Below are 25,519 nucleotides of genomic sequence, written 5' to 3' on the forward strand. Positions count from 1 at the left end.
TTTGTCTTAAATATCTAAGAATTCTTAAATTGATATACAGTTTCTTGAAAAGCAAAGTGCCTTAAGATTTTAAGTCTTGTTTACTGAAAAAAATTATGAAATTTTTAAAGGGTTAAAGGAATAGTCTACACATTTTCAATATTAAACTATGTTATTACCTTAACTAAGAAGAGTTGATACATCCCTCTATCATCTGTGTGCGTGCACGTAAGCGCTGGAGCGCGCTGCGACGCTTCGATAGCATTTAGCTTAGCCCCATTCATTCAATGGTACCATTTAGAGATAAAGTTAGAAGTGACCAAACACATCAACGTTTTTCCTATTTAAGACGAGTAGTTATACGAGCAAGTTTGGTGGTACAAAATAAAACGTAGCGCTTTTCTAAGCGGATTTAAAAGAGGAACTATATTTTATGGCGTAATAGCACTTTTGGGAGTACTTCGACTCGGCGCAGTATGACCCTCCCTCTCCCATTATGAGAGGGAGAAGGGGTGCGGACTTTTCAGGCGAGTCGAAGTACTCCCAAAAGTGCTATATAGTTCCTCTTTTAAATCCGCTTAGAAAAGCGCTACGTTTTATTTTGTACCACCAAACTTGCTCGTATAACTACTCGTCTTAAATAGGAAAAACGTTGAAGTGTTTGGTCACTTCTAACTTTATCTCTGATTGGTACCATTGAATGAATGGGGCTAAACTAAATGCTATCAAAGCGTCGCAGCGCGCTCCAGCGCTTACGTGCACGCACACAGATGATAGAGGGATGTATCAACAATTCTTAGTTAAGGTAATAACATAGTTTAATATTGAAAATGAGTAGACTATTCCTTTAAGGCTTAAAACAAGTAAAAATATCCGCCAAAGTAGTCTAAAAATAGTCCACTTATCACATTGTTCCCGAACTCTTGATGCAACCACTTATTGAATGAGATTTTAGTTTTGAGATGCACAGAAAGTGTTTTAATCAAATTCAGGATGTTGTGTTGAAGACAAGCTTGTGTGCTTTTGGAAATGAGGTCATATTTGCTGTTTCTCCGGCAGTCTGGACTTACGCCCATTCATGTGGCTGCTTTTATGGGCCATGAAAACATTGTGACTCAGTTGACGAATCACGGAGCGTCTTCAAACGCCATGAATGTGGTGAGTACAGACGTCCAGCCCTCAGCAGAACCACACAGACGTTCATGAGGTTTCTTTGCGTCCACAACCATTTTTCTCATTCGTTTTCTCTATAGGGAAAGAAAAAAGTTTAAACCTTGTGCAAAATTCCAACAGTTTGGTGCTGTAGAATGTAAAAGTGTATTTATCTAGGCATAGATGAATAATAAGAGCTCTGTACTGTACATGGTAATGACATATTATGAGCCTCAAACGCAATTGTGTTCTCATTCTTATGTAAACTTTGTGCACGCAAAAGACCGCTGGAAAACAGACCAATCTTAACATAACACCGACTGTAAAGTAACAGTCAAGATAAATTATGTACAATGTTGTTGCAATGCTAAAAACAAAGTTGTAACTGCCGAGTTAGCACTATATGCTAGTTAATGCTATTTGCTAGCGTTTAGGCTGAAGTTCTACTATTGACATTACAGTTATTGTAAACTACTTTTTATTCTTCAAAATCTGTATCTTCATCTGATACAGACCCAAAACATAAGATCTGTTTACGAACACACAGAGCTACTGAAGGAGCTGCTCTGTAAAAGAGCCAATCAGAGCACAGCTCAACATTATTATTCATGACCCTTACAAATAAGGTAATAATAGACAGGCTTGTGCACAATTCAGAATTTAAGAATTGGAATTTGAATTGAGTTTACTCTGCCCTACAGGAAGTTGAATTGTAATTGGAATGACAGGAAGTGGAATTAAATTCATGGCAATTCAAAGAAATTCCACAGTCACACAACAAAAAGAATCTCACATTAGGGATCTGCATCGATGCTTCGCGCTCCCATTAAAAAGACCTGTTTAAAATCGATTCGTGAATCGTTAGGCTCCGATACAGTGTTTCATGCACAGCTTGTGCATGTACTACGGCTCCGTGGTCAGTAGGAAGCCCTTATCAATCTAAAATCACTACAAGTTTGGCTCGTTTATAACTTTTTAAAAAAGCAACACTCGTCAAACACAATCGTTTAAAATATTCTTTATTATCATGAAAATACCTGAAACAATCTGAAGAACAGCGATATAAATATTCCTTTAGACATTTCCTGGAATAGTGTTTGGTATGCTACTTCTTCTGTGGCACAAATGGTGATTCTAAGCGAGAGCGCCCCCTGGGTTTGGGATGTGGCTGCATTTCATTGTAATTCATTCAAATTCATTCATTGAGAAAACGCGCATTTGCCCGATTAATTGTCACAACCCTATCTCACATACATTCAGTGTTAGGAAAGTAACTTTGGAAAATGTTTAACTATTTTAAATACTTGGATAAAGTAAAGCATTCTGGGAAATAAAGTCATGTTCAATAGTGCTCCATAAAATTACAATTATAAAAATGTAACTTAATTTCTTGTTGTAACTAGAGTTTTTATACGGAGCCCCTAAGGGGACATGGAGCAAAAATTAAATAGTTTAGTTTTGCGTGCGGACGTGAAACTATCACGTTTAGTTTTGCGTGCGCATGTGAAACTAAACATGTAAAGGAAAAGTTTCATGTACGCACGCGAAAGTTTCACGTACGCACGCGAAAGTTTCACGTGCGCATGCGATAGTTTCACGTGCGCACGCAATAGTTTCACATGCACAAGCAAAACTTTTTCTTTAAAAAAAATTCTGCACATGAAGGTTTCGTGTGAGCATGCGAAAGTTTCACGTGAGCACAGGAAAGTTTTACGTGAGCACATGAAACTAAACTTTTGATTTTTTTACTCCAGTGTCACCTTAGGGGCTCTGTATTTTTAACATTAATTGCTGGGGGAAAACATTTCCTGTTAATGTAATCTGTACAAGTAGTTCAAACTAATATAATTTATAGAATATGTAATGCAATCATATCTGACATATAATACTGAAAGCTTCATTTTTAACACTTCATTTACTGTATAATATGTATATGAATTTCTTTGAATTCCTATTGAATTGCAATTCTGCTTCCTTTAATTCAAATTCGAATTTTTTTTTTTTTAATTTAAATTCAAGAATTAAATTGGAATTCAGGAGTCATTCTTAATTCAATTCTGAATTGTGCACAAGCCTGATAATAGACACTTTCATTCTAAAGGCAAATCCTACGGTTGTAAATGCACATGTAAAACCATTTCTGGATAATTATTTGCACTTAATAAAGCCACATGATATGTAGATATCAGAGAACAATGTAACATATGGCATTCTTTGGCACCTTTAATGTTGTCTATGTGACAAACTTCAAATCACATGAACCATTTCTAAAGTTCACATTGATCAGACTGAAATCCTATACAGATTTATTCATGGAAAAACCCAACTGTTGCGATTGTTAATGGAGATAAGGAGTGAAACATTTAAACAAAGCTCCAGATGTCGGCTATGTTTTGATCTGGATTGTGTCATTGTCTCTTACATTGCTTTTGGTCTCCATCCTTTTGGAGTAATAACAGACTAAAACATGCGACTAGAGCTTCTCACACTACTGTAATTACAGTAAAGCCAGACTGTAATCTGCTGTTTCCTATCGGAGCACAGCGAGCCGTTGTCACCATAGAAACATGCAACTCATCCCAGCAGTCAAAACAAAGACAGCGGGACGGTTTGGGCCGAGCCTGATGAAGCAAAGACTTACTGTCTAAACTCAGTCGTACGTTTTTCCAGAAGTTTCATTTGTGTGTGTGCCTGCGTGTGTTTTAGAGGGGAGAGACGGCGCTCCACATGGCTGCCAGGGCAGGACAGACAACCGTGGTGAAATTCCTGGTGGCGAATGGAGCAGATGTGGACGCAAAGGCCAAGGTGAGAACTACATGCTGCTTTAATAATACAGTACTGTTAGTTAAACATCACTATTACTGAGGTTAAATAACCACACAGCAGTCGTACAGTCGATCCCTGAACGCTTACACGGTCCGTTTTTTCACGATTCTAAGAATTGACCGCATTATATGAAAAGTAGCATCTGTCATATAAGTTTGTGGTTTTCATTTAAAAATACTTTACAAGCACAGACAGTGCAATGAAAGTCCTGTATGGTTTCTACGGCTGGAGTTTAATCTGAAGTGTAACAGCTGTGGAATGTGATGAAGTCAATTCATACTAATAGGAAACATTTGTTTTCATTTACTGTCAAAAGTGTACCGAATGCTCAAAAGTTACCCTGGACCACAAAACCAGTCATAAGGGTCTTTTTTATATTGAGAATAAATTTATATGAATAAATACGCTTTACATTGTTGTATGGTTTGTTACAGTATTTGGCTGAGATACAACTTTTGGAAATCTGTAATCTGAGGGTGCAAAAAAATCTAAATATTGAAAAAAAATCGCCTTTAAAGTTGGCAAATGAAGTACTTAGCAACACATATTACTTATGATAAAACATTTTATATATTTACAGTAGGAAATGTACAAAAATATCTTCATTGAACATGATCTTTACTTTATATCCTAATGATTTTTGGCATTAAAAATTTATAATTTTGACCCATGCAATGTATTGTTGGCTATTGCTTCAATTATACCCGTGTGACTCGTGACTGGTTTTGTGGTCCACAGATAATTTAGGATAAAAGATTTTGAGAGAATTTTAATTTGCTGGCATATAACTGATCTCTATAAGGGAAGATTCACAAGGTGTTTGTGTGTGTAGGACGATCAAACACCGCTTCATATCGCCAGTCGTCTGGGTAAACCAGATATAGTCCAGCAGTTGCTGCAACACGGAGCATCACCGGACGCCACCACCTCATCCGGATACACGCCGCTCCATCTGGCTGCACGTGAAGGCCACAAAGACATCGCATCTATCCTGCTGGACAGCGGAGCCTCTCTTAGTATCACCACCAAGGTCAGTCACTAAAACAAACCTCCAAAAAATACAACAGAAACCATCACGGAAATTCTAATAGATTTAATACAAATAAATACCATTAAAAATCATCAGCTGTTTACCATTAAATCCATTCAAACCAAGCGTGCCGCACAAGCCCTGAAAAGTGAAGCCAAAACGTCTCAATCGCCTTCCAGAGACTGGTCCCAGTATAGGTCACAAACTCCGCCTCCCCATGTTATTCAATGGGACTTGAGACCAACTAAACAATTTAATTACACTTCAATTATCTTTTTTCCGAAGCTGGTTCCTGTCATTTACTGTAGTTTTTATCACGCTTATGTAAATAAAAATGTTTGTTTTTAAAATAAGTTTGTGTTTAGTTAGTTATTTAATGATATAAAAATGGTGGCGTCACGTCATGATTGACAGCTGGATATCGTGTGATATGCACATTCAGCGGGGTCTTGATTTCGCGGCTTTACTTCCTGCTCACTACTGCGCAGGACTGGTCCCGAAATCACTACTGCACAGAGGACCCAAGGACCCAAGATGTCAGTGACACTGCCGGCTTCACTTTTCACTAGGGGTGTGACGAGATCTCGTGCGACGAGATCTCGCGAGATTAAATATGCATCGCGAGATTAAATATGTATCGCGAGATTAAGTGTGTCTCGCGAGATTTCTTGTGTAGGTGAAATTCTGGCCGTTTCTCAAATAAAAGACTGCATCCTTCGGAGGTTGCATTTTTAAACTGCATTTACTTCATAAAGACTGTCTTATTAGAGACTACTAACAATTATAAAGTTTACTAATAATTTAGTTAACCGCAAATTGTTGTAATATGCTCACGACTTGCGAATGTAATGCTCAGTTAATGATCTGAAATAAACCTTAATGACGTATGCAGCCTGCATATGCGACCTCTGGAGGATGCAGCTTTCTGTTTGACCCTTTTAGGCGCCAGTTATACACCAAAAGCGTTTATGGCAGTTGCAGGCGCCTTTTTTAAATGATATTCTATGGGCATGGAGCGTTTGCGCGCTGAGCGCCTTGCGGTTTTTTCCGGCGACCGCAGCATGCGCCTTTTGAAGGAATGCTGAGAGCGGAGAAGCGCACAACGTCATTCGCGTCTTTCCATTGTCCACTCGAATGAGGGGAGAGGCGGGCCTTACGTTGTGGTGAGGGAAGTTTACAGTTGCTTTGAAGAACCGGACTCCACTCGCTCACTCTCTCCTGCGTGTTTGTGCACCTCTCACCCTCAAACAAGGTCAGAGCAAGCGTCATCTTTTTAAAGTTTCTGCTAATATGAAAGTTAACAGCAAAAGAGCGCACGCTTCAATATTTGATTGACAAGACAGCTGACTAGGTGGTTGCCTAGCAATATTAAAAGCCGGGTCGACTCGCACTGCTCTTTTTAAAAAAAGGCAGTGTGTCGCGCCTTGCGTTTCCAAGCGTTTAAAGCGTGGTTGGTGTAATTAGCCTCTTACAGTGCATGCATTATATTCTGTCTTTTACTGCATTTGCTTTTTTGTTTGGGTTTCCAATAATGTTCGTTTGGGAGCTCGTATGAAGTCTGAGACGTGTTGTGTTTGTCTGTTGATCAGTGTCAGAGTTGAAGTCTCAGCAGATTAAACCATCACAGAGTTTACATGATTTAATGTCTGCATGTTCATTTCTATTGTAAAGAAATGGACGTACATTAAATATTCAAATGGATTTAAACATTGTTTGGCTAAAAATTAAGCGTTTCTCTCCGTCTAAAGTGAAAGTGAAGATAGCGTCCGCGAGACGAGTCAACTATCTCCCCCTGCAGGCATTTGTTATAATATAGATACATAATGCTTTTTATTTATAGACCACAAATGTAATGTGTTTGTTAATGTAATGTTGTTTAATGTAACTCGGTTTTAATACTTTATTTGAACCAATTATTATTATTGCATCTTCGTTATTATGTAATTTTAAAGGCTACTGCTCACTTGGGTCTATTTTTATTACCCAAAAATAACAAATTACTTCATTATCAGTTAGTAAAATAATTGTTAGGGCCAGTTCTTGATTAGTTAAAACAATTAAAAATAACATGATTTCAGTTTCTTATTCATTTATTTTATCATTGAGGATTTCTTAAAAAGTGTAAAAATATCGTCTTGTCTCGTTCTCGTGAACCCAATCTCGTGTCTCGTCTTGTCTCATGGATTAAGTGTCTCGTCACACCCCTACTTTTCACCAATGGAAGAGAGCGAACAGGCGTCGTCCATCTTTTTTTACAGTCTATCATTCAAACATTCCTCTGTGTAGTGTGTTTTGGGTTAGATTCCAGTAGGATTTAATGTTGTTCCCATCCTCCACACTGATAAAATCCAACACATTACCAGTAGAGAGACCATTATACGGTACTACAATATAATTCCCATTATAACCATTAAATCCATAAGAATATCTGTGATGGTTTTAATTGGTGGCGTAGAATGTAAACTGAATTTATCTAGGCATAGAGTTCTGTGCATGGTAATGACATATCATGAGCTTCAAACACGATTGTTTCCTCATTTTATGTAAACCTTGTGCATGCAAAAGACAGCTGGAAAACAGACCAATCCCAACGTAACACCGACTGTGACGTTACAGTCGAGATGAACACCCCCAACATTAATTTACACATTGAATTATTTACAATGTGTTACAATGATAAAAACAAAGTTGTGACTGCTAAGATAGCGCTATGCTAGTTAATGCTATATGCTAGCGTTTAGGCTAAAGTTCTACTATTGACGTTACTGTTACGTTTTGCAGGTTCATACTGAAAAAACAAACTTACCACTCAGAAATGTCCATTAACAATCTCAGTATAATTGATTATGCCTCAAAATCTGTATCTTTATCTGATACAGGCTCGAACATATAAGGTCTGTTTACATACACACAGAGCTAAACTACACTGCAAAAATTGACTTTCTTACTTAGTATTTTTGTCTTGTTTTCAGTACAAATATCTAACAATTCAGGATGTATTTTCTTGATGAGCAAAATGACCCAAGAAAATAAGTTTAGTTTTTAGACAAAAAAATATAAAATTTAAGTGAATCTGTGCTTAAAACAAGCAAAAATATCTGCCAATGGGGTAAAAAAAAATCTAAAAATAAGTTTACGTTTTTCTTAAACGCTTAAAGGAACACACCCAGATTTTGGGAGTTTAGCTTATTCACCGTATCCCCCAGAGTTAGATAAGTCCATACATACCTTTCTCATCTCTGTGCATGCTGTAACTCTGTCTGACGCAGCCCCCGCTAGCTTAGCTTAGCACAAAGACTGGAAGTGAATGGCTTCAGCTAGCATACTGCTCCCAATAAGTGACAAAATAACGCGAACATTTTCCTAACTGTTTATTCTCATTTTTATTGTTTTTATCCTGTAGCACTTTGAGATCTGTGATGTAAAGTGCATTATAAATAAAATGTATTATTATTTATTATTATTAATACTGCTACTTGTGGGGAGTGATTTGCTCACAGCACCCGAGAAGCGCCTGATGAGGAGCAGAGAGTTCGGTCAGAGTTGTGCAAATCGCATGCAGAGTTACACAGATTGTATGGCTGCACTCGCTGTTGTCTGTGGTTCAAGTTAAATTGTTTGATGTTCCTCATTGTATACTGTGTGCTGTTTGGCTTCTTCCACTGTCTTACATCTGTTTAGTTTAATGAAGCAAACAAACTCATGAAACTGAATGAATCAAGAAATAAATGTAATTCTGGATCAGTTGAGCGTGTAAGTGGTGGTCTGATGATAAAGTGAACTGTTACATCACTGAGATCCTAACGCAAAAGATTTATTACATTTATTATCAGATACGACAGATCACTTTATGCACACGGTTTCAATTTGATACAATTTACAACAAAACCAAGGTTAAGGTTACCCATGTGAAAATTTATTTTATATGCAACATTGTAACATGACAGCTCCTCATTTTTACAAGTTGCAAAAGTGATGCAACATGTCACAAGTAATATCTGTTATTTTCTACTACCAAATTCCTGATAACAAAATATCTGTCAGAAACCAAACGGTTATGCTGTATACACACCAAATGTGAATTCAACCATTTGTGCGAGTACTGTAGATTACATACACTCACCTAAAGGATTATTAGGAACACTATACTAATACTGTGTTTGACCCCCTTTCACCTTCAGAACTGCTTTAATTCTACATGGCATTGATTCAACAAGGTGCTGAAAGCATTCTTTAGAAATGTTGGCCCATATTGATAGGATAGCATCTTGCAGTCGATGGAGATTTGTGGGATGCACATCCAGGGCACGAAGCTCCCGTTCCACCACATCCCAAAGATGCTCTATTGGGTTAAGATCTTTTAGTACAGTGAACTCATTGTCATGTTCAAGAAACCAATTTGAAATGATTCAAGCTTTGTGACATGGTACATTATCCTGCTGGAAGTAGCCATCAGATGATGAGTACATGGTGGTCATAAAGAGATGGCCATGGTCAGAAACAATGCTCAGGTAGGCCGTGGCATTTAAACGATGCCCAATTGGCACTAAGGGGCCTAAAATGTGCCAAAAAAAACATCCCCCACACCTTTACACCACCACCACCAGCCTGCACAGTGGTAACAAGGCATGATGAATCCATGTTCTCATTCAGTTTATGCCAAATTCTGACTCTACCATCTGAATGTCTCAAAAGAAATCGAGACTCATCAGACCACGCAACTTTTTTCAAGTCTTCAAGTGTCCAATTTTGGTGAACTCGTGCAAATTGTAGCCTCTTTTTCCTATTTGTAGTGGAGATGAGTGGTACCCGGTGGGGTCTACTGATGTTGTAGCCCATCCGCCTCAAGGTTGTGCGTGTTGTGGCTTCACAAATGCTTTGCTGCATACCTCTGTTGTAACGAGTGGTTATGTCAGTCAAAGTAGCTCTTCTATCAGCTTGAATCAGTCGGCCCATTCTCCTCTGACCTCTAGCATCAACAAGCCATTTTCGGCCACAGGACTGCCAGAAACTGGATGTTTTTCCCTTTTAACACCATTCTTTGTAAACCCTAAAAATGATTGTGCGTGAAAATCCCAGTAACTGAGCAGATTGTGTCTGCCACCAACAACCATGCCACGCTCAAAATTGCTTAAATCACCTTTCTTTCCCATTCTGACATTCAGTTTGAAGTTCAGGAGATTGTCCTGACCAGGACCACCCCCCTAAATGCATTGAAGCAACTGCCATGTGATTGGTTGATTAGATAATTGCAGTAATGAGAAATTGAACAAGTGTTCCTAATAATCCTTTAGGTGAGTGTACAATGCAAAGATGCAAATAGATGCGAACTTGTGCAGTGGGATACGAATGACACAAATTAGGCGGCACAATTCAAACGCGTCTTCGCGCAAGTTGAAAATATTCAACTTGAGCCAAAAATTAGCATGACACGAAGTTAAATTCCACAAGTAGTCTAGAAAGAGGAACACGATGGTTCACGTTTGGTGTGTACGCAACACTACACTGATACATTATGATCAGTTGATGATGATCATCGTGTGATTGGACATTGAAACCTGTAGTGTTACAGAACAGGAATGTGCTAAAGAAGGAAAATGTATTCATGGTTTTCCACAATACTTATCTGATACAAAAGCTGAATCAATAAGCACTGTCCTACTAAACTGAAACCTTTCACATATCCTGAAATAGAGATTATTACACATTACAGTAAATAACTGATTGCATGTGACAAACGTTGTCTTTGTGTCTTGTGTAAAAGCTGATGACAGCTTACATAAGTTTCCTTTCTACGGTTGTACAGTTAGAGTTCACTGAAGGACATTTCAAAGTTTTTGCCCAATTTCTGTCGTTCTGTTGCAATTTTTTAACCCCACCCTAAACTGACTGACTGGTTATATTTCACTTTCACTGGATGCAACTTCATTTTTTCATTTGTTTGTCTTTTGCAGAAGGGATTTACACCTCTACATGTCGCAGCCAAATATGGAAAGATCGAAGTGGCCAACCTGCTGCTGCAGAAGAGAGCACCACCTGACGCCGCTGGAAAGGTAAAAACGCTGGTAGCACCTGTAAAATGTTACTGTATCTGCAGTAGGAGACACAACGTTCATTATTACAACATACATGATAAAGAAGTCATTTAATAGATGCATTAGTTTACCATACACCATATGTGACAAAAATCACTTTAATTTTAGTCATGTGTTTTTTTTATGAGATACATTAATATGATATGCAACCCAGCCAGTAATAAAACACAGCTAAAGTATTTTTTTGTGTGTGCATAAAATGTAAAGAACATTCTGTAAATATAACCTTGAAGTCTGTGTAAAGTCTGATATTAAATGTGTTCTCAAATTATCACACCATAGAAAAATGTGATATTAATCACCCAGACAAATTTGATTGATGAAAAAAACACCAAGTAAATAAAATAATTTTGGAAAAATAAGCAGGATTCTCTTCTTTCAAATGCTGGGGGCGTGTCGTTGTATGAAAACCACGCCCACTTGTGGGAAAGCTGCTGTCTCTCTTAACTTTTAAATATCGCTACAACCTGAATGGACTATAGACTGTAAAAAAAGATGGACGACGCCCGTTCTTTCTTCCATTGGTGAAGCCGCCAGTGTCCTGCCAATCATGCCAATTATGACGTCACACCACCGTTTTTATAGATAACTAACTAAAAACAAACTTATTTTAAAAACAAACCTTTGAATTTACATCAGCGTGATTAAAACTACAGTGAATTACAGAAACCAGCTTCGGAAAAAGATATTTAAAGTGTAATTAAATTGTTTAGTTGGTCTCAAGTCCCATTGAATAACATGGGGGAGGCGGGGTTTATTACCTATACTAGGACCAGTCACTGGGGGTCGATCAAGACGTTTTGGCTTCACTTTTCAGAGCTTGTGCGGCACGCTTGGAATGGACGTTCGCGATTGTGTTGGGGCAGGGCCATGCACGTTGGATGACCCAATGTCTCATCGAGTAATGATTTTAGCTCCGCCCAAATAATCCTTAACTCAGAAATGGAGAAAAACTCCACAAGGGTGTAATGCCACAGTTCAGTACTACTAAAACATCTTTGTAATGTGTTTTAGCAATACATCTCTAACATTTATAATGTGTTTACAAACAGTTCTCTGAATTTACTTTACTCAGACTCTAATATTGACTAAAATTAATCCAGAAAATAGTCCCTTTGGTAACTTTCAATAGCAGGGGACTATTTTCAGGTGCTGCGTAATATCATTGCCCCTGCTGCAGCCATGGTACGGTAGCAAAGTCCTTGATTATTAGGCCAGAATGAGAGTATAGTTCCTAGCCATATACTGTTGCCCTAGAAAATCGCAACTTTTAATTTTCCGTCGGTCTTAGTACACGATGTAACTACAGAAGAGTCAAGTTTTAAATAGGAAAAATATCAAAACTCTTTGGTTATTTTTGAGTGCTATGCTAATGGTCTAATCAGAGTCAATGGATTATGCTAAGCTATGCTAAAAGTGCTAGCGCCAGACCCAGAGATCAGTTGAATGGATTCCAAAACGGTAAAAATCAAATGTTTAACTCTACGGTAGCTGGAAAATGAGCATATTTTCAAAAAAAGTGGAGTGTCCCTCTAAAATCAACCAACAAAGAAAGTTTGAGATCTTTTACATGAAAAATCACATACTGTATGAACTAGATGTCTCATTGACATGTGTGCACACATGTTCATAGTTACAAACCAGTTTATATAGTCACCAGTTGTAAACATAGACTTCATGGACACTAATACTGTGTATGGCTGCTAAATTTAGCCTGTCCCAATGTTCCAGAAGTATTCCTTTAAAACTGACTGATTTATTATGTCACCTGTTTAACACACCCAACCTTCGACTCTGTGTGTATGTGTATGTGTTTTAGAGTGGACTAACACCACTGCATGTTGCTGCACACTATGATAATCAGAAAGTGGCTCTTCTGCTTCTGGACCAGGGAGCGTCTCCACACGCAGCTGCAAAGGTATCAGGAAACACATATTACATATCTGATGACACACACATCTCTTACAGACACACACACACACACACACACACATAATCTCTCTCACACACACTGTACTAGATGTTCTAGACCAATGGTCTCCAACATGATGCCAGCGGGCACCAGGTTGCCGCACAGAGTCTTTGAGTTGCCCGTCAAAGCACATTCTATTAATAGCCTCAATTTTAATATTTATTTATTGTAATATTTTGTCTTGCTTCCAAAAAGGAGACCCCTGATCTAGACCAAAGGCCTGCACACGTGCTTATACACCTCATATTCTTGCTCAGTTTTGTCATTTTAATTCTCACTCCTGACCTTTATAAAGTTACACAGAGCTTGTACACATTTTTATCACTCTGGATGAGTGAGGTTCCTGAACACTGATGTCATTGCTGACCCATTTTCACTGATAATTTCTCCTCTCAGTATATTTAAATATCAAGTCCTGTCAAATTAGACTTCAAACTCAATTTAATACAGCAAGCTCAGAAGTGCAAATAAGATTTGCGATCTACAGCTGAGGGGGAAGAGTAATATTGAGTGAATTTGGGTGATCCTGTTTCTGTCCGCATGGTGGTCTGGGGTTTTTCACTCTATTTCTCTCTGATCTGAGATCCGAGTTATTATCTTGAAAGGAAATGACTGCAAATTCAAAACATGCTTCAGTGACAAGTTTTATATAGCATTATTTATAATGAAAACAAGGTTTATATCAAAAAGCTTGAGCGACAGCAGAACGTTTCTTTAGCCTTTATCAGCTGGAATAAAAACATGTAGCTCTGTAAAGTTTCATGTTAGCTTGTTACTAATAGCAAAATAGTGCAAGTATAAAAATACCCACAATCACTCACACAAACACTTTTTAAGTAAATAATCAATCTTTGGTAACACTTCACTTGAAGGGGTGTTCATAGGACTGACATGACACCTTTATAATCATAACATGACACGTGCCATGAACATGAATGAGATTTTATGCACATTTATTACAACTGTCAATAAGTGTCATTTGTTCAATTATGTAATTTTTAATGCAAATATGACATTGTTTGAGATGTCTTTGTTATGATAACTTGACATAAACGAATACATCATAACTTGTCATAAATCTGTCATAAACATGACAGATTATCAAACTTAAGAAACTACCTAGCTTTATGGGTTAACATTACATTAAACTGTCATTTACATGGCATTAATTGTTAATACTGTCAAATAGTTTTATAACAGCATCATAAATATTTTTCTTGACCTTAACTGCAGTGGTACAAATTGAACTTGTAATTAAAATGTCAATAAGTGTTAAAACTATGTCAAATAAATTTAAATACCTTAAAGTGCAACAAACACGTCAAAAGATTATACTTAACTCTTTCCCCGCCATTGACGAGATTACCCGTCAATTAAGAAAAAACACTTCCCTGCCAATGACGAGAATTTTCGGCTTTCCGCAATACCTCTATTATCCACCGCAACTTATACAACCCGGAAGTAGCGCCTCACATGAAAGAGAAAGAACTCTGTGTATGTTTTAAAGATCGCTCTGCATCAAAATCCTTCGCAAAAATGGAATTATCTCAGCTTTTTGCTCAAAATTTGGTGTTTTTGAAGAAACCTACCCATATTTGAGAGGTGATAAAAAGAGAACTAATGAAGGTATATATTAGTATATATTAGGTATATATTATATATTTAAAGATGAACATTTTCTGGAAGGCATTAAACTTTTGTGAAAATCATGAAAAATGCTGGCGCTGGCTGGAAACCTTTTTAAAAACGCTGACGAGGAAAGAGTTAACTTTATGCGATAATGCAATAAAATATATTTTTCAATTTTAATTATTATTATTGGATTTTACACCTGGAGGAAACAAAAAAAAAACATTCTGAACTGAAGAATAATTATGATGATGTTGTAAAACTATTTGACAGAGTATTAACACTTAATGACATTTTAATAAAATTATATTTGTACCAGCTGTAGTTGAGGTCAAGAAAAATATTCATGACGCTGTTGTAAAACTATATGACAGAGTATTAACAGTTAATGACATTTTAATAAAATTTTATTTGTATCACTGAAGTTGAGGTCAAGAAAAATATTCATGATGCTGTTGTAAAACTATATGACAGAGTATTAACAGTTAATGACATTTTAATAAAATTTTATTTGTATCACTGAAGTTGAGGTCAAGAAAAATATTCATGATGCTGTTGTAAAACTATATGACAGAGTATTAACACTTAATGACATTTTAATGATAAATTATATTTGTACCACTGTAGTTGAGGTCAAGAAAAATATTCATGACGCTGTTATAAAACTATATGACAGAGTATTAACACTTAATGACATTTTAATGATAAATTATAATTGTATTACTGTAGTTGAGGTCAAGAAAAATATCCATGACGCTGTTATAAAACGATTTGACAGAGTATTAACACTTAATGACATTTTAAAATTTGTATCATTGGTAAAAAGTGGTCAGTTACGTTGTCTTTGTTATGTCAAGTTTTAATGACAAGCTATGACGTATTGGTTAATGTCAAGTTGTCATAACAAAGACATCACAAACAATATCATCTTTGCATTAAAAATGACATAATTAAACGAATGAGACTTAATAACAGTTGTCATAAATGTGCATAAAATCTCCTTCATGTTCATGACACATGTCATGTCATGATAATAAAGGTGTCATGTCAGTCTTATGAACACCCCTTTAAGTAAAGTGTTACCCAATCTTCTACTACTTTATCCACAGTTATATATTTATGTGATTACTGACTTTAACATTATATATCCTATAATCCTGGGACTTCCTTTTCAGTGTAGGGTACCTGCAATGGTACTTCAAAGTGTACTTTTAAAAAGACAAGTTGTCAGCATAGTAATGTTTTAGTAATGTTTTAAAGGAATAGTCTACTCATTTTCAATATTGGACTATGTTATTACCTTAGCTGGGAAGAGTTGATGCATCCCTCTGTCGTCTGTGTGCGTGCACGTGGGCGCTGGGGCGCGCTGCGACACTTCGATGGCATTTGGCTTGGCCCCATTCATTCAGTGGTGCCATTTAGAGATGAGGTTGGAAGTGACCAGACACATCAACGTTTTTCCTGTTTAAGACGAGTAGTTATACGAGCAAGTTTGGTGGTACAAAATAAAACGTAACGCTTTTTTAAGCGGATTTAAAAGAGGAACTATATTGTATGGCGTAATAGCACTTTTGGGAGTACTTCAACTCGCCTGAAAAGTCCGCTCCCCTTCTCCCTCTCATAATGGGAGAGGGAGGGTGTTACTGCGCCGAGTCGAAGTACTCCCATAAGTGCTATTACGCCATAAAATATAGTTCCTCTTTTTAATCCGCTTAGAAAAGCGCTACGTTTTATTTTGTACCACCAAACTTGCTCGTATAACTACTCGTCTTAAATAGGAAAAACGTTGATGTGTTTGGTCACTTCTAACTTTATCTCTAAGTGGTACCATTGAATGAATGGGGCTAAGCTAAATGCTATCTAAGTGTCGCAGCGTGCCCCAGCGCTTACGTGCACGCACACAGATGATAGAGGGATGTATCAACTCTTCTTAGTTAAGGTAATAACATATTTTAATATTGAAAATGAGTAGACTATTCCTTTAAGGTGTCACATCCTTTCCATCAGATCACAATATTTTGGGACAGAGAGTTGAAGATCTGGAATCAGTGCTGTTATCCTCTGATTTTGCCGATTCAAAAAGTCCATTATTGATTGAATCTCTCATCTGTTTTTTAGCCAGCTTTTTGTTTGACATTGAATAGAGAGCCCTGTGTTTGCACTTTAAAAATATTTGTGCCGTTTTGTCCGCCCTGAAAGGTCTGAATGTAAATGCTAAACAAATACAGCGACCCTGATCCTGTCTTTGTTCACACACGATGAATAACAAACAGATCTGTCATGTAGAGGTCAATGACGGCCGTGTGGTTTGGACGCGAGCTGTCTGCCCTCAGCAACATCACTTATTTACTACATCCTAAAAAAGGTTTCCTAGTTTCCCTAACTGCTTTTGTCTCCATTCATCCATCATTCTCATGAGGCTAGAAACAGCGTGCTGTTGTCAACAGGTTTCTGTTTTGGAAAAGTCATAAATCTAAAGTTTTATGTGACATCTCACAATGCTGTGAAGGACAGGCCATAAAGACTCCAATTTTGATCTATAGTAATCTCCACCCTGTTTTATATATTTTTCACATAGTTTTGTTCATAGAAGATCATCCATTCAGCACAATCTCGTGTGCTGTGTTATATACAGTAAATTTATATAGATGCATTTTGTTCTCATTTACTTGTTTTGTTTTGTTAGAATGGTTACACTCCACTTCACATAGCTGCCAAGAAGAACCAGATGGAGATAGCGACCACACTGCTGGAGTATGGAGCAGATACCAACGCAACAACACGTCAGGGCATCAGTCCTCTGCACCTGGCAGCTCAGGAGGGCAACGTCGATATGGTCACCCTCCTGCTCGCTCGGGAAGCAGATGTTAATTTAGGAAACAAGAGTGAAACTTAATTATTATGATTAACATTTGACACAGAATATCTTCAGCGCTGTTATAAAGTTTCATAACTTTGCTACTGAGAAGCAGCTGTTTAGACTTGGGCTGTTGTTTTAAATAATACCAAGTGCTTAAAATCTCACCAAATAGTTAATGTAGTAATGTATTACTGTTAATCGCCAATGTAATAATGGAAATAATCACAAATAGGGATGACTTTGCAAACTAATTGTTATTGTTGGAATACATTCAGATACTTTTGAGGGTAAACGTGATCTTCAGCATCCATGTTCTGGTCCATAAAGCTTCAACAGTGGATGTCTGCGGAGTTTCTGTAAAATACATAATAAACATTGATGAGTTTAGGGTCATCACGTGAATGTGAATAGATGGCCAGTATAATCTGTTTTAGTGAGAGTGTGACCTCATCTTAAAGTTTTACCGGCAGATTAGATGACATTGATTGATGATGTCACATGTGTTTATGATCAATGAATGAATGTCTCTGACAGAGTGGACTGACGCCACTGCATTTAGCCGCCCAAGAGGACAAAGTCAATGTGTCAGAGGTGCTGGTTAATCACGGAGCCACGGTCGACCCAGAAACCAAGGTACAAGAACTGAACATTTTCTATTCAGCACATGACCGGTTGGGCAAAATCCGAGATTGTTCCCCTTTCAATTCAAGTTGGAATTTAAATTTTATGACAGAAACAAGAAATTAATCAGATGTTCTTGGCGCATATTATACGTTCATCAAATACTTAAAATCTGCTTAATCCCGGGCTCAGGTCATTCATAAATACTGTTAACGTCAATGATGAGAATGACTCAATGACTCTCCTACATACAATCTGATGTGAACACAGAAAAAATATATCAAAACTTTGGATATTTATTACTCTGAATCCTTTGAATTTTTATAGTGCTATAGACGGTTTCAGCAGTAACAACATAAACAAGCAGCTGTCGCGTCCCGCACGTAACTTCTGGTAAACTCCGCTAAGAATAAATAACAACAAAGTTCTTTAAACGTAGTTTATTTATATAACAAGCAAAAAAACAACACATAGATTACCTAGGAAACCAAAACATTTGTTTTTTTCGACGAGGCATTTGTTCAAGAGATTAGTTTAGCAACTAGTCAGACCATTAAAAAACGAAACCGGTAGTAAGGTTTGGATACAGACGTGTATCACGTGCGTCCGATGAAACCGTCTATATATACAGTATGTGAAGATTAATAGAATACACACATAAAACACATAAGACCAATTTTTATGGATCAGTTGGCTCATGAAAGCTTTTGTAAGATTATGAAAAATGTTAAAAAATGTAAAAAGTTTGAAAAATAAGAAAGTAATCTATGTAAAGGAATCTGTAACAATAAAATAGTAACTATTATTATGACTGTTTGATTATGACTATATTAAAATGTAATGTAATTTGACTGTTAAATTAAATTAAATTAAATTAAATTAAATTAAATTAAATTAAATTAAATTAAATTAAATTAAATTAAATTAAATTAAATTAAATTAAATTAAATAATAAAAGACAAATTGTTGCCATTATATTATATGAATATGCAATTAAATTAATAAAAACATTACATTTTAATTATGCTTTTTAAAAAGCAGTTTTAAAACTGTGTCTGGTCAGTCCCCTCACTGGCCTCTCATGTGTAAACATCGATCGACCCGTCTCAAGGTCATACAGTGAGACTCACAGAGAGCGAGAGATAGCAACACACAGATCAATTCAGTACAATGAGCTATCGAGAACATTTTAAAATATCTCTCTCGTAGTAAAAAAAGACAAATATTGATCAAAACTTTGTTCCTGTAAATGCTCTCTGAAATGAGAATGTGGTATTTGAATATAACAGCAAGGTAATGAGTCAAAGATAACCAATCAAAACAACTTCTCAATGCTTGCCCAATGAAATATTCATGTGTAGAAACATCTGAATGATCTGCTTTTGCATTAGACATCAAATAAAATGAGCAATAGTTAATAGAATGACAACAAATATACATGTACTGAAGTGACAGTCCATGACTTGAGTCGGTTCAGCATTGGTTACCCCATTAAACATTTCAACAAAAGTGAAATCTCGAAACCTAGAACAAGCTGATGTTAACACAAGATTAGAAAACACACTGTGTGTGTGTGTGTGTGTGTTTAGAAATGTAAGAGCATGGTGTGTATAAAAAATAAATGAGCTTGAACATGCGCTGTCCATCTGATGCTTAATGTGTGTATGTGTGTGCATTTTGGTTCAGATGGGATACACTCCACTACATGTGGCCTGTCACTATGGTAACGTGAAGATGGTACACTTCCTGTTGAAGAACCAGGCCAAAGTCAATGCCAAAACAAGGGTACAGTATATGCTCGATTTCTTCAGAAGTTTTTGTAAGATGTCCCTCACTGTCTGTATGTAGTTTCTGACTCCTTTCTAATTACTGGTGATGTAAATAAAGTTTGAATTTCTCTCACTTACAGAATGGATACACACCTCTTCACCAGGCTGCTCAGCAGGGTCACACACACATTATTAATCTTCTGCTAAAACATGGAGCTTCACCTAATGAGTTAACTGTGGTAAGTATGTGTCACATCATCTCAGATTTGTAATACTGCACCTGTGTTACATAGAATAATACCAAAGTCCTTTTAGGAGAGTCGTGCCAATAGGCGGTCATCTTTGCAACGCCTCCGGGCGATTATTTCAGTCATGCAAGACTGAAGTCCTATCTCCTTGAATGAGGATAGAGAGATATCTCTAAAATCACAGTTAAACAACATATTTCTGACCAACAATTAAACCTGACATATACTGTACCACAACTTTTGTTTCTTAAAGGTGCAGTGCGTAATTTTTAGAAGGATCTCTTGACAGAAATGCTAAATAATATACAAAACTATATTATCAGGGGTGTATAAAGACCTTTCATAATGAACCATTATGTGCTTATTACCTTAAAATTAGACATTTTTATCTACATACACCGAGGGTCCCCTTTAAGTGGAAGTCGCCATTTTGTGCCGCCACGTTTTTACAGAAGCTCTTAACGGAAAAACTTTTTTACTAAGTTGTCTTTGGCGATGACGTAGCTTATCTATGTGTTTCAAAAGCAAGAGGTGAGCAGTGGACTGAGCCCTTGGTTGCAATTTGCAACCTCACCACTAGATGCCGCTAAAATTTACACACTGCACCTTTAAGCTTAAATTGCACTATAAACACCTTTTATTGAGGTTATTATAACTACTGCGCATACAACTAGTGCCCTGTTTCTACCTGGCATGCGTTTTGGTCGATTGGATCACAAGTGGACTAGAAAGATACATTCACGTTTACCCCTGGTGTTTTGACTACCACTGAATGTGGTCGAAAGTGGACGAGCTCAAAATGTTTCACACCCTGTTTACACCTGTGTTTAGCGTCATCCACTTGTGATCCAATCGACCGAAATGCATCTTAATGCATTTCTGTTTAACTAGGTGTAAACAGCCTCTAGGTTGATAAGCGCATCACATGACTATTTATAGAGCCCCTCCCCCAGAGAATCATCAGTCTTTATCGATTGATGATTGGTTCTTTTATTTTAAAACACATCTTTGAGCATCAAATCAACATATGTAAAAGTTTTTCCTGTGATGATAATTTCTTTGTTCTTGAATGTAGCTCTACACACTTGCCTCATTTAATATACACAGATCTATGCATATGCAAATTAGCCTGCACTTATTTGCACTAGCTTAGACCATAGATATACATGTACAGATGCTACATTCGGCAGTTCCAGACACTGATGATTTCATAATGCATCCGAGTCTAAATGTGCGTGTGCAGCACGTGTTTTCATGCACACTGCACGTGTGAGCATTGTATGCTCACGTCGCAGAAGTACAGCTAAAGCAGCGGTGCTGTGATTGGTTCATGGCAGAGTCTATAGAGACAGAGCGCAGTTATGCAAACTTGAAAACGACGCCCACCGGGGGGGAACGCAATCCAACCGTCTCCATTGACTTTGTATTGCGAGAAGCCGCCTCCTTGTCATTTCTGGCTTATAACAAAAAACAGAATAATGCCTAAAAGCTGCTGTGTGACAATATGTACAGCTAACAAGCCAAAGAACCCAGAAATTAGTTTTTATAAGCTGTCGAGCCGTAAAACCCAGCCTGTAAGGAGAATAAAGTGGATCGCCAACTACGTTTCCCCCTAGTGGTCGCAGTTCTACTAGTGGAAGTACTATGAAAAGTTGCCTGTATCAATTTTTGTGTCTTTAAACGCTGGTTTTTTGGGGTCGACAGCTTATAAAAACGTATTTCTGGGTTCTTTGGCTTGTTAGCTGTACATATTGTCACAAAGCAGCTTTTAGGCATTATTCAGTTTTTTGTTATAAGCCAGAAATGACAAGGAGGCGTCCTCTCGCAATACAAAGTCAGGTAATTTCAAACAGCGATTTTAAGAAACTCCAATATTATGGAGAAAATACTCGGCAATGGTGTTGAATGATAAATGTGCACATGGCTTGTCCTAAAACATATTAAAAACATCACACAGACATATAAACATCAACAAAATTTGACTTTTAGCACATAGAACTGTAAAGTTGTCAGTTATTTATTTATTTATTTATTATTGTTATATATTTAAAGGGGACATTTCAGAAGGCTTTTTTAAGACGTCAAATAAATCTTTGGTGTCCCCAGAGTACATACCGTTATGTAAAATTCTAGCTCAAAATACCATATAGATAATTTATTATAGCATGTTAAAATTGCCACTTTGTAGGTGGGAGCAAAAATGAGCTGATCTCTGCACTAAATGGCAGTGCCATATTTGGATTAAGGGGCAGTATTATCCCCTTCTGACATCACAAGGGGAGCAAAAATTCAATGACCGATTTTTTTCACATGCTTTACCAAAACAAAGTTACTTGGTTGTTCTTTTCTAAGTTTTCTAAGTTGATAGAAGCACTGTGGACCCAATTATAGCACTTAAACATGGAAAAAGTTTGATTTTCGCGATATGTCCCCTTTAAGGTTTTTAATTGATTTCACTTTGCTTTATTTCAGAAATATTTATTGTTTTTTCTATTCTACAGAATGGAAATACAGCATTATCCATCGCCCAACGTCTGGGTTACATCTCTGTTGTTGACACTCTCAAAATCGTGACCGAGGAGATTCAAACTACTGTGGTGAGGGAAAGATTACTGAATATATAAACACATATATTCTGCATTACAAGGCAGTACACCAGTATGTTAATTGTGTCACAGTAAAATATAACATCACACTATAATACACTATACAACACACTAATGTACTGTATACTGTCTCATAACACACAATAATGTTGATTAAATATCTGTTCTTCATCGTTATTTGCAGACGGTGACCGAGAAACATAAAATGAATGTTCCAGAAACAATGAATGAAGTTCTGGATATGTCCGATGATGAAGGTAAATATTTGTGCCACAATATAAAGTTTTGTTGGTGTCTCCACTTTATTTAATTATTTTTTATTTACATTTTCTTTCTAATATTTATTTTATTTAAATCGAACAGTTCGTAGAGCCAATGTGCCTGAAATGCTCAATGAGGACTATATTTCAGATGTTGAAGAAGGTATCTGTGTTTTGTGTTTTTTATCTCTCTTGCCTTGCAATCTTTGTTTTTTTTTTCAACGATTTCCAACTAATCACTTGTTCTTCGGTCTTTATGTTGTTATAAACCTCTTCTGTCTCTGTGAGATATGGCTTTGTGTTTACTGATGGACAGTCACTTTATTAAATCTACTGTAAGCTTTCTGTGCTAATCTTTAGATGGGATTGCAGTTGTTTTATTTAGGAGAAGAGCTCTTGGCTTTTTGAGTAAAAGCTACAGACATTCAACACTGCGTTGAATGAATTGCTATTGCAAGGATAGCAATTTGGTGAATTGGTTTATTTGGTTCTCATTCCATGATTCTCAATGCATTTAAATCCCTACTACTGTGCCTTTAACTAAGTCTTTGACAATTTTTTATGTAAGGTTTTCATGCATGATTGCTTTTCATGCATGTGATTTTTCACATATTTTACAATTATTGCAGCACTTCTCTTCCCAGTCTGTTTTAACGCTGTGTTATGTCTCCTGTCTCTTTAAATCCAAGACGTATAAAAGTAAAAATAAGTGAGCATGCAGCTAAATACTAAACAGTGGCTGTGTCATATAGCTGTGTCGAATTAAAGGATTTTTATTAGAAATTTTCAGTTTCCATCACTTGTTTCTTATGCGATACTTAAAATGTGCATAAAATCAGGATGAAATGTGGATCAGGATTGTAGGTTTGTTTGGACTTTGTCAGTTTAGGGACTCATTTGTACTGGGGGCTGAGTTCAGGTAACAGGCGATCTTTTTTCTGGCTCTTTCTCTCTTGTTTGCTCTGTCGCCTGCGGATGGGCTCTTTTGTTGCCCCTCTGTTTGGTTACAGAGAGCACCAGCACAGATTACCATAGAAATACATCCAGTTTCATTGTGTTTCACCCCTGCTGGGGCTCGAGGAATGCCAAGATCCAATCACTAAAGTATTACCTCGCTCCTGCGATGACCTCACAAGGATCAGACTCGCTCCACCCTCTCGTTGTCCTGTCAGACTGTGACGGTGGCGGGAGAGTCTGTCAGGGGGTGTGTGGACACCGAGAGAGAGATCAGATTGTGAGCGAGCGAGAGACTCTGTGTTCATGTGGAAGTAATCGTACAGTGTGGATTTTGTCGGATTGAGGAAGTTTGACTTCTGGAGGCAGAGAAGACCTGTAGATATTTTTAAATCGGTGGGCTGCTGTGAAGATGAACGATGGACCCAACTGCTCAGATGTGTAAGGGATCTTGTTCAGAAAGAGTGCCAGTTTCTGATGTTGATATGATCATACTGTCCAGAGCTCTGTAACATGTTTAAACAGTGTTGAAATTACAAGAAAATCAAAGGTTGAAAAAACTAAGATCTGAATGTGTGTGAGGGGTGTTCTTAACTATACTTTGGGACTAGTTGAATCCCAAAGTATATACTTAAAAATGCTATCCTTAAAAATGCAAATGGAAATAAATATCCAAAAATGTTTTCATATAGAAGACGGGTTGGGTATGGATTTGTCTTTAGTGTTAATAATTATTTTTATAGAATAGTGTCAATGTTTTTTAAGTTTGTTTATTTAACTATGTTTATATAATGTTTAGAAGTAAGTTGTGTGTGTTGAGGAGTCCTCATAAATGATCTAATCTAACACTAATCTCACATAACACAGCGGTGAATAATGTTTATTAATCAAAAACATTTTGCTGACCTCTTTTCTTAACTCACAGTATTGTTCAGCTAGTGAATGTTATTATATTGTGTAAGAGAGAGAACAGAATTCAATTTGGGAAATTTCACAATTGTGTGTGTGTTTGTGTGTGTGTGTGTGTGTGTGTGTGTGTGTGTGTATGCGAGAGAGAGAGAGAGAGAGAGAAAGTTGCAGTTTTCGGGAGGGGGGTTCTGTTTTGGGGGAGGGGTTGGGTTACCATGACGATGAGCAGCAGAGATGGGTGGGTACGGGGTGATGGGGGTTTTGTTTGTTGGAATGCTGTTCCTCTCAAACTCTATTTAAACTGACAATATAACATGGATATAGGCAATCAATCTCATACTTCAACCTTATTAAAGGAAAACATCACAGTTTTTTAATATTTTACTATTTTCCTACCTTAACTTAGACAAATAAATACATCACTATCTTTTTTCAATGTGTGTACTTAATCATTGTACAGCGCGTCGTGAATGTGTTAGCATTTAGCCTAGCCCCATTTATTCCTTAGGATCCAAACGGGGATGAATTTATAAGTCACCAAACAATTCCATGTTTTCTCTATTTAAAGGCACTAAATAAAATGTGGTGATTTTTTTAAGGGGATAAAAA

The 25,519-nt window shown here is 37.0% G+C and overlaps 1 protein-coding gene across 14 annotated transcripts in view; it reads left to right on the forward strand.

Annotated features, from left to right (window-relative positions):
* Nucleotides 1–25,519, forward strand: part of ank3b (ankyrin 3b) — a 134,584-nt gene that overhangs the window by 64,104 nt on the left and 44,961 nt on the right. For 10 of the 14 annotated variants that reach the window (XM_073866694.1, XM_073866695.1, XM_073866701.1 and 7 more), the window contains exons 1-6: nt 18,081–18,176; nt 19,851–19,949; nt 20,074–20,172; nt 22,683–22,778; nt 22,972–23,044; nt 23,151–23,210. In XM_073866694.1, the coding sequence (XP_073722795.1) occupies nt 19,851–19,949; nt 20,074–20,172; nt 22,683–22,778; nt 22,972–23,044; nt 23,151–23,210 (427 nt within the window). In that variant the 5' untranslated portion in view covers nt 18,081–18,176. Of the gene's footprint in view, nt 1–1,038; nt 1,138–3,837; nt 3,937–4,789; nt 4,988–10,941; nt 11,041–12,901; nt 13,001–17,369; nt 17,566–18,075; nt 18,177–19,850; nt 19,950–20,073; nt 20,173–22,682; nt 22,779–22,971; nt 23,045–23,150; nt 23,211–23,977; nt 24,443–25,519 lie in introns of those variants that run through there. The other 4 variants (XM_073866698.1, XM_073866702.1, XM_073866709.1 and 1 more) reach the window with 3 other exon arrangements.

Source organism: Misgurnus anguillicaudatus, chromosome 4 (assembly GCF_027580225.2).
Source record: "Misgurnus anguillicaudatus chromosome 4, ASM2758022v2, whole genome shotgun sequence".
NCBI classification, from domain to species: Eukaryota; Metazoa; Chordata; class Actinopteri; order Cypriniformes; family Cobitidae; genus Misgurnus; species Misgurnus anguillicaudatus.